Genomic DNA, 10736 nt, shown 5'->3' with positions numbered 1-10736 from the left:
TTTCAGCTGGTAGTGCTCAATTCAAAATGACACAAAAGCAACTCAGTTAGAAATGCCCACCACATCCTACCCAGTCAGACTACATGATGACACAAATAGCAGCCAGGTGCTCTAGCAGCTTCCAAGGGGCAAAGATTATTTTTAAGCACCTTTCCCCAACCCTCAGCTCTCTCTGGTTGCCAGGGTGGATAACTCCATCCCCCACCCATACACATTCCCAGGTCTTTACATCCTATCAGGGGTGGGAAGGAACAGGTGAAGCAACATTCCCTTGACTCTAAAAAGTGAAAATATAAATTGCTTCGCTACCTTCTTTCTAATTTGCACAGTGCAGAGCAGAGACAGAGCTTAGGCCTACAGCTCTACTGGGGGAGAAGGAAGGTGACTACACTGGCAGCACAAGGGGAGCACAGGCTGTCTGTGGCTCTCATGTTAGTTAACCACTAGCGGTGAGAGCTGCTTACCCGGAGCCAAAATGTATATATGCTGTATTCATGTCTGTTCATGCCTTCTGATTAGTTCTGTCTTCTTACTGAATAATGAAAACGGTGCTACTTCCTCTTCCAACATGAGCACTTTTGAACCTCTCACCTTTGTCCGCTGCCCCTCCTCCAGATTCAATTTTGGTTCATTATCTCACTGTACTGAGCACCTTTGTTTGGAGGAAGTCCTGTGACTAGGCAAACTCCTTCCACCCTAAGTGTGTTCTCTCTTCCCTCAGCTCTGCTGTTCCTGCCCTTTCCTGTATCTGCTCTCCACTCTCACACCTCTAATCTTTTTTCTTTTTAATTTTTACTTATTCTGGAATTTTATTGAGGGTGTTATTAATGATGTTAGGGTGCCTAGAGCCTTAGCTAGGTATCCTTATTACTTGAAAACTAAATTAAATAAATAATCCCTGATGGCTCTTCACCACTTATTCCTCTTCTCTCTCTGCCCAAGACTGTAATAACTTCTTCAAAGATCAAATTGATAGACGCGCTCCATCCCACTAGCTCCACTGTCCTTTCTTTACGTTTTATTTTATGCTCTTTTAGCGCTGTGTTCTTCTCTGCCATCCCAAATGAAGACCCAACTCAAACTCCTCTAACTAGTCAACTTGATCCCACGTCCTCCTACATCCCTAATCTCTCTTGCTTTCTTTCTCATTCCTTCTCTGTTTCACCTTTCCCCTGTGGCACCTTCCCTTTTGCACAGATCATCTCTATCCTGAAGAAATCCTCACTCAAACACAGCTCCCTCCTTCCATTTATCTCCGAGCTCCTTGAGTAGGCTGTCTATTCCCAGCACCTTCGCTTCCTGCACTCCAACTGCCCTCACTTCCACCCTCTGTTCTCATTTCAAAGATTCTGAAGAACTGCCTCAGCCTAGATCCCCCATCACTCCCCACCTTGCTCTGTGTGTTCTCACCACCCTTTTTCCTTGTTGTTTCCTTTGTTTCTGAGTCTCCTTTAAAATACCAGATTTATTATTCACTTCCCATACAACGTAATTCATTGTGAGGTATATCCTTTTCCTACCCCTTTTCATAATCTATGTTTGTCTCAATTAGATTAAAAAAAAAGACATGATCCTGAAGTGTTTACAATCTTGTAAAGCACTGTGCAGAATTATGGTACTATACACAGATTCATTAACAACAACAAGCATGATAATAAATTTCTGACCACTACTTAAAATTCTACATAATCATTCCTGTAAATGAGAGATGCTTTTTTTGGAATCATTATTCTGGGATTGTCCATTTTTGATCTCTTCTTAGTCTGTCTAATTGCAAATTTTGTGATTTTATTGTGTGTAGCTTTTTGTTCTCTGAAGGACTAGATTTATAAATGCCATTTTACTAAATGGCAGATTTGGCTTTTCAATTTTACATTCTATTTCTTTTCTTTTGTCATTTAAAACTGCTACAGGTTTTCTGGTCTGCAGTAGTTACTTTTTTCCCCCATGGAATTTCATAAGCACCTGGAGTTTTGATTCTATGTAATGTAATGGGTTTTACCTGAGGTAATTTCATTTTTAATATTTTATCTTTACATATAAAACATGGTTAATATTAAAGAGAAGTAAAATTGTACTGGTGCCCGGTATGCATAATTTATATCACCTATTCTTCTGTTTATTTCACAGTCTATTTTTTATTACCGTGTTCACTTTCTGCCTTCAGGCAGGGTGTTGGTATAAATCCAGTCTCTAGAGTTTCCACTGGGAAACCTACAAGTCTAAAAAGGGTTTCAAAGTACTATAATTATTTATTATTTCTCTGTACATTCATATCTATGTTATCAAAAACAAACTGGATCTTGTTTAAAATCATACTTAATTTAGCAAAAGCACAAAAACTGGTGTAGAATTAGCATCTGTAATTTACTAAATCCTTTGGAAAAATATTTAAGGCACAGAAATTTGCAATACATTGTTTAAATAAAAAACTGGCAAGCAGCACCCTGAGGAATATATAGCTCAATTAGAATAGTTCCCTCTATTCAACCCTATCTCCATCTTTGGTGTTTTTTCATTTGTTTCTTACCGGTATATCGTCCCATTGCTGACTCTTCAAAAGTTCATATGAAGGCTCTGTTAAATCAAATTTGGGAACAGGGAAACCAGGTATGGCATTGTGCAGATGGAAGCCAAATGTCACCAGCCAGCTGTTAACATCTGGAAGAAAAATATACAAGAAAAAACCCCCAGAATTTTCTATATTTTGAAATGTAATCTTTACCTGTTTTAATCTAAAAGTAATTCTTGTCAAAGCCACAATAGTTACATTCTATAACGCTCCAGAATTATTTAACATTCTTTCTGTGGTACTGGTGTCTATAGTCTGTACAGCATGAAGATTTTATACTACAACTCTACTGGAACTAGCCTATGTACAAGTATAACCCAGATGGCATATTTAGAGAACTTCCAAGTTAAAGTACTATTCTAATCTTAAAGATGGCTATTTTTAAAGCATTATAGGCTCTCATGTGTGTATCTCAGTGATCTCCAGAATAAATACAGAAGCATAAGGAAAAGATGTTTTTCTAATGCTGTCCTGCAAACTCCACTGGCATTTCACAGTCAAGCTGAATTCTTTCCATCTCCGTAAACAATCACCAGTAATAAAAGTACTGCAGGTCACATTCTGTTCTCAGTTATGCCCAGGTAATCCTATTTTCTCCTCAGTAACATCTGGGATCTCAATTGCCTTCCATGTAAGGAACTTAGTAAGCAATTTTGTTGCTGTAAAAGAGAGATCAGAATCCGAATCACCCTATCTTAGATTCAGTTGGGCGAATGGGAAAAAATAAAAAGGAAAATTCCTCACATCCATCAGTAACTGTTGAAATCTACTCTCTGCAACAGTTCCTATTTCAGAGCAGCAATTAGCAACTACAGTAGGAAAAACATTTTGGTTGCAGAATTTTTCTAGTGGTGCTAGTCTTAATTGTCTATTTGTTGCTCTTGAAGTGTGGCTTCTACAGTACTCCGATAGCAGCGCTGTAAAATGGAACCTCCTTAACTCAGCAGTTCCCCAGAGTCCTATCTGGTAAAGTCACTATAATTAGTTTCTAGTTAAAAAAATATTACATTGGGCACACTAACAATGGATTGTTGTTGTTCTTTAATAGAAAGCTAGCAGCCAGGTTAGGATGGAGAACTGTTGATTAGGCAGAGTAGGGGCAGCTTGCTCTGCTCATGCCTGAGCTGAGCCTGCTCTGTGGATTTCTGTCTGGCCAACATCTTTTCATACATACTACATTAAACGAAGATGGGAGAACTGTGGGTATTAAAAGCCAGCAGTTTCCAATGAAAACCCTGCAAAAACTGGGGGAGGGAATAGAATCTTTTAGAATGTCAGAAAAGGTCTTGAAAATCTTTACTTCAAAATTATTATTTAAAGTGTTCCCAGGTACATAATAAACCCCAGCAAGCTGTGGATGCAAAGCTGCCATCTGGCATAAAGTCACCTAACCTACTTATAGAAGCTCCAGCTTTATATCTATGGTGGGTCCATATTATTCTATACAGTAGAACCTCAGATTTACAGGAATGGAGGTTGTTCATAACTCTGAAATGTTCGTAACTCTGAACAAAATGTTATGGTTGTTCTTTCAAAAGTTTACAACTCAACATTGACTTAATACAGCTTTGAAACTTTACTATGCAGAAGAAAAATGCTGCTTTACTTTTTTTTTTTTAGTAGTTTATGTTTAACACAATATTGTACTCTGTTTGCTTTTGGTTTTTTTGGGTCTCTGTTGCTGCCTGATTGCGAACTCTCGTTTCAAATGAGGTGTGTAGTTGACTGGTCAGTTCGTAACTCTGGTGTTCAGAACTCTGAGGTTCTACTGTAGATCAAAGATGTTAGTTGAAATTTAGTTTTCATTTTTCTAGTAATACTTTTGTGGCAATTGCATTTCTCTAAATGTCACAATGAAAATTAGTGCTATGGCATTCCCTACAGTACATATTGCTAGATGATAGATTTAAGGGACTGTGGGCAGCCCTACCTCTGACAGCCTGTCAACACCTATTAACTAACCAGTGGGCAAATGTTTGTCAAAATGATGGAAAACCACTTGTTTCCCTATTTCCTTTTTGGAGGAACACTCACACCTCCTTACTAAGTGCAGATGAGCCTCCTTTAGTCTTACTCAACCTAAATAAAAAAAGGCACAGATAACCTTACTTAGTTCTAATATTGAAACACATGACATGTATTCATATAACTCTGTATTTTTCAGGAACTTCTGTTGATGCACAGTGGTAGGTCATTTTTCTTTACGTAAGTGGAAACAAACTGAAGCAGGCATCATCTAACCCATTTGTCTAGCAAATGTTGTGAACAATTAAATTAGTTTTTCTGACATTTTCCCATATTCAGTTCAGCTGACACCATACTTAGTGCACAACCCACATGTTCAGATTTCAGGGTGATAAGTACATTATAACAGATTAGATTTTTGAGTAGGTAGGAAATATTACTATAGTTTAAACAATTCCAATGTACCTGTGATATAATCCTTCACATCATGTATTTTACTGGCTGGATTGTTATTTCTAAACATGTAGAGGTTAAAAGGAGCTGGATCCTTCCCAATTCTTTTCCAGATTTCAATGTCAGGTGTAGTCCAGCGGCCTGCCAATATGTCATAATCTCTTTCTCCAAAATGGACTAGTTTGGTCAGTGGGTCATACAAGCCTCCATGGAATCCTATTACCAACTGAAAGTCAAGGTTGGAGTCAAAATAGATCTCGCCATAAGCAGTGTACTGAATTTGTTTAAGCATCAGACCGTTGCTACTAAAGACAGCCAGTGGTGTCCCAGTGTTGTCTGAGGCAATGTAAAACTCATCCCCACTGCTAATCTCCATGGCAAAAAGGTGCCCTTGCAGGTCATAGTAAAGAGAAGTGATCTCAGAGCTTGAATGGTTATATACATGAGTTATCCTCGTTGGATAAGTAAGGTCTGCGTAAAAAAACTGGAGGTGCTGTCCGAGGCTAGTTTTACTGGAAACCCGTCGCCCTAGTCCATCATAACGGTATATTACTGTCCACCCACTGCCTTTGCTGTAAACTCTAGTGAGAAGGCCCTTTGAGCTGTATTCAAAGATCTCAGTACCCCTCTGACGCAGGAATCCATCTTCATCTAATCGGTACTGAACATCGCCTAGTCGCGTGATTCTGTCTCGCAGGTCATAGCGCAGTGGTGTTAAACGGGCACTGTTACTGGGGTTGAGCAAATGGAGGTTGCCATTTAAATCATAGTTGTATCGCCACATGATTTTTTCATTTAGATAAACTGTCTGGAGCTGACCATCAACATCGTATTCATAAGCATATTTGGTGGTGTTGGCAAATGGCCCAATTTTAATTTCTCTTTTAGTCACTCGCCCCATGTTATCGTACTGAATTGTAATCCAGTACATTAGCGACCGAAAGATTTCATACTGAATTTCTTTGATGCGGCCATGAGCATCAAAGTGTTTTGTGTAAGTCATTACAGCTGTGGAAATTATCTGGTTAATATCATAATATATAACTCCAAATTTTCCAAACTGCTCAACTTTACCAGAGATATCATCAAACTGGTAGAGATCAATGGGCAATGGGGTTTCATTGATGACACCTTGCATGCTAGTCACTCTGAAGCTATTGTCATAGCTGTAGTCAAATCGAGCATTTACCATTCCGTCTTCACTAAAGCGGAAAATCTGCCTGTCAATCAATGGGCCGATTTGCCTGTATCTAATGGTGCAGATAAAACCATCACTCTGGAGGTTTACTGTTTTCAGAACACCGGCTGTCTCATCATAAGTAAAACTGACTCTTGTACTATCATACAAAATTTCTGAGAGCTTGGTCTGCCTTCTATATTTGAACAAGACTCTTCGGCTTGTACCCAAGAAAGCTGTTTGAAGGAGCTGTCCTTCTTCATTGTAGTCCATGATAACGGAGGCATTGCTTTCAGGGGGGTTGTATATGTTCCGGTAATAGCCAATGGAACGAATGGTTTGCATGGTATGACGAGCAACGCTGGGCATGGTGATGGCAGAAAGCCGATCCAACAGATCGTATTCAAAGATGTACTGCCGTTGGCTATGAAGCAGGAGGACCATTGACTGAAAAGCAAGAACAGATTTTAACCATGTGACAAATGGTGAATTAACACACAACTTCTTGACAACAAAAATGTGACATTCCACTTGAGAAAATTATAATCTTTTTTAATTACGTTAGCTTTGACCTTACGTGTTAAACATTTCCCTGCCTAATTTACTTGGATGCTTAATTGTAAGCGGTTCTGTAATTAGTGGCTCCAGATTCATAATGTGCTACTCGTTATGACTATGTCATTCTTTTATCAAGTACTCACAGCCAAACAGCAGATTGTCAATGGATTTGGATAAGGCATGTTTAATACGGGCAGAAGAAAAACTGTCCTCAGGCCAATAACTCACGAAGGGAACAACATATGGGAGATGCAATTTCTCCCCCATAATTAGTGATAATGCAGAAGAATTTTACCAGCCTGAAGATCCCTATTGTTCTTGTTCCATATGTATTTATTACATGGGCATAGTAATTGTTAGATTATTTACACCAAGACCAGCTACATAAGAATTATTCTGTCAGTCAATGCCATTTTTCTGATGCCTGGATATTGTGAATCATTGGCCTTGATTAAATCATGTCCACGACTGTTGGTGAACAATATTTGCTGAATAATGGTTTCAGTGAAAAAATAATTAGAATATTAGCTTCTCAGGTAGGAACCTTAACTTCTGTATTTATACAATGAAAGGTACATTTACAGATCTAAATAATAACAGTTGCATTACACCTAGAGAGATGCCACATAATAACAACACAGAATTATTTACTAGACAGAACTTAAGTTAGTAGGCAAAGCAATATTGAAAGAAAGGCTCTGTCCCAGAGCAGAGTTGGAACAGTAGATTCTGAGAGCATCTGTGATTCCAGTTTCCTTCCAACCAGTAGTATCAGTTGCTCTGGTGAGAAAATCCATACCATCAGCCACAGTGTGTGTCATAAATATAAATGTAAAGGTAACCACCTTTCTATATACAGTGCTATAAAATCCCTCCTGGCCAGAGGCAAAACCCTTTCATGTGTAAAGGGTTAAGAGGCTAAGGTAACCCCGCTGGCACCTGACCCAAAATGGCCAATGAGGGGACAAGAGTCTTTCAAATCTGGAGGGGGGGAACAAAGGGTTTGGTCTGTCTGTGTGATGCTTTTGCTGGGAACAGATCAGGAATGCAGCCTTACAACTCCTGTTAAGTTAGTAAGTAATCTAGCTAGAAAATGCGTTAGATTTTCTTTTGTTTAATGTCTGGTAAAATAAGCTGTGCTGGAGGGAATGTATATTCCTGTTTTTGAGTCTTTTTGTAACTTAAGATTTTGCTTAGAGGGATTCTCTGTGTTTTGATTCTGATTACCCTGTAAGGTATTTACCATCCTGATTTTACAGAGGTGATTCTTTTACCTTTTCTTTAATTAAAATTCTTCTTTTAAGAACCTGATTGATTTTTCATTGTTCTTAAGATCCAACGGTTTGAGTCTGTGTTCACCTGTACAAATTGGTAAGGACTTTTATCAAGCCTTCCCCAGGAAAGGGGGCGTAGGGCTTGGGGGGATATTTTGGGGGAAGACGTCTCCAAGTGGTCTCTTTCCCTGTTCTTTGTTTAAAACACTTGGTGGTGGCAGCATACTGTTCAAGGACAAGGCAAAGTTTGTACCTTGGGAAAGTTTTTAACCTAAGCTGGTAAGAATAAGCTTAGGGGGTCTTTCATGCAGGTCCCCACATCTGTACCCTAGAGTTCAGAGTGGGGAAGGATCCTTGACAGTTTGGAACTGGGATTTCCACAAAGTACTGTCATTACAGCTCAGAGAATTTCTTTTCTAAAAGGCTTGGCCAGTGGATGTTTTTATCCATGTGGGCTTTCCCCACTTGATGGACTCCGCTGTGTATGGGAGCATTCCTCTCCTCCTGCCTGGCTACAGGTAGAGCTTTCCCCTATGTCTCATGGATGCTGGAGAGGAGGTGGAGAGCTTTCCAGCCTCATAACTTAACCAAAAAAAAAAGTTTCTCCTATTTAGATCTTCCCTCGACTGTTGCAGCTGGTCTCAGCTTTGTAGCAGCAGAATGAAATGACTTAATCAGTTTCATGCAGAGGCCGTGAACATCAGCAGGCATAGATGCTGCTGCTACTTGGGGTACTCTGTAGGGAGTAAGGGGGTCAGCTTGATGGAGTGGAGATATGGACAGACCATGGGTTAGCCTTGATTCCAGCACGACCTTCTGAAGTAGCTGTAGAGTGAAACCAACCAGTCATGCCAGGTTCACTCCACTGTTGACAGCTTTCACCCACTCTTCAAAAGATTATTCCATATGCAAAATGCAAACAAGCAACATAAATGATAACAAGAAGATGATTTTAAAAATAGTTGCCTATTAATAATGGAAGGTGTTATCAATAGTTCAGGGAAGACAAGGCATGTATTTGAATATGATTTTAATACCGTCCCGTTAAAGATTTTAGTTTTAGAAACTGGCAATATTTTATATGTCTTGTCACGTAAACAATGCATGATTTTGAAATCAAGCAGCCAATACAACCTTTTTCTTATCTATATAGGACTATGGTCATGGCCAGCATGTATTCCTGCTAGCTGAAAATAGCTATCCAATATGAATTTTCCTGAAAGATGGATAAAGCAAAATCCCTCAGTATGAACTTCATACCTTGAATGGCAACTTCATTTTTTGCTCATATTGAACAATACACTTTTAAAATTATATGTTCCTTATAGCAACATATCTAATACAAAACTACAAACTACAGAAAAAGAGAAGTTACTTATCAAAGTAACTTTTGTTCTCTGAGTATATTACCTGTGAAACAGCATGCCTTGCCACGAGTTACTAGATCTATAACAAAGCAGTCAGGCTGCGGGGAGGGGGAAAGGTAGTATGTGATTGCTGCTTGGTCACAGCACTCGAGAACTAAGGGTACTAGATGGGTTCTGCTGTTACATGGCAGGGCATAAGATCTCACAATGGGGATATGCAGAGACAGTATTGGGAAAGAGACTCATGTTTCTATTATATTAATATATACAGAAGACTCCTGAGTTCTCCATCATTGCTTTTATTCTGTGCTACAACATGAACAAAGTATGAACTGGCAGCTTTAACTATAATGAAATAATAACTCTTTTCTGTGCCACAAAACACAACATACAAGTTGGACATAAATCATTTACCAGTGACTTAAGTTACCAAGATCTCATTAATTCCTGTATATTATTTTATGTATTAAGAAAGCAGGTAGATAGAGATGCTGCTTGTTTGTTATATGGCCTAAATAATTTACAAATACATCAGTTACTAGAAGTTAACTAAGACTAGACTGCAGAAACATTAATCACCCCAGTACCCATGTGAATCACATATGGATACTTAAAACCAGAAATAAAATTTGGTCCTGCTGTGTATTTTCTTTGCATACCGCTGATATGTTGTGCATAGCTTTCAATGTGCTAAAAGCAATGTTGATAGAACAAAGCATCTGTTAAAACTTTAGTGTTCTTTACCTTTTCCAGATAGGTGTAACTCCAAGTTTTTCCATCTGCAAATACTCTAGATACAATCCTTCCCTGCCCATCATACTCTACTTTTTCGCTGGTGGTTCCTCGCTGAATACTGCCAATTTGACCTGTAGATGAATAGGTAACATTGACAGCCATCAGCTTGCTGCTTGGCAGCCAGAGAGTTGGATGCCCTGATGTGTCGTAAGCAATCCTCAGCAGAAATTTACGGTGGTCATCATAGATCTTTTCTGTCTTTGTGGTTCGATCAAAGTCGACTGAAAGGAGGTTTCTGCCATTAACCTTTTATAAAACAAACAAGATGACACAATAAATCATGTTGTTCAAATACCAGTGACCTATTACTTCCTCAGAGTACCAGCTATTGTTTAAACACCATTTATAATGATTGATTCCTTGTGTCAGTACATTAATTTAGCAACTTCTTGCTATAAGTGCAAGGCTTTAGATTAACTGATGTTTTAAAAGGTTTCATTAAGTGGAGAGACAGCCTGGCATTTGTTCAAAATCTTTTCAATTAAATTCCTTAAGGTTTAGTCAACAGTTAACAAAATACTAAAGTATATCCATTGAAAACTTTTATAATAACTGGTGCTATTTGAAGAGCACAT

At 38.7% G+C, this 10736-nt stretch overlaps 2 protein-coding genes across 24 annotated transcripts in view; one reads left to right on the top strand and one right to left on the bottom strand.

Moving 5' to 3' along the window:
* TENM3 (teneurin transmembrane protein 3) overlaps nucleotides 1-10736 on the bottom strand; it is a 2191633-nt gene that overhangs the window by 4775 nt on the left and 2176122 nt on the right. For all 23 annotated transcript variants that reach the window (XM_073341694.1, XM_073341703.1, XM_073341702.1 and 20 more), the window contains 3 exons: nucleotides 10111-10407; nucleotides 5003-6614; nucleotides 2531-2661 (listed from right to left, as the gene is read on the bottom strand). In XM_073341694.1, coding sequence (XP_073197795.1) covers nucleotides 2531-2661; nucleotides 5003-6614; nucleotides 10111-10407 — 2040 coding nt within the window. The remainder of the gene's footprint in view (nucleotides 1-2530; nucleotides 2662-5002; nucleotides 6615-10110; nucleotides 10408-10736) is intronic.
* The window catches only part of DCTD (dCMP deaminase), a 178725-nt gene that overhangs the window by 99784 nt on the left and 68205 nt on the right, over nucleotides 1-10736 (top strand). The window lies entirely within an intron of this gene.

This window comes from Lepidochelys kempii, chromosome 4, assembly GCF_965140285.1.
Source record: "Lepidochelys kempii isolate rLepKem1 chromosome 4, rLepKem1.hap1, whole genome shotgun sequence".
NCBI lineage: Eukaryota > Metazoa > Chordata > Testudines > Cheloniidae > Lepidochelys > Lepidochelys kempii.
Note: the sequence above shows the minus strand (reverse complement) of the source record. Positions and strands in the feature narration are given on the sequence as shown.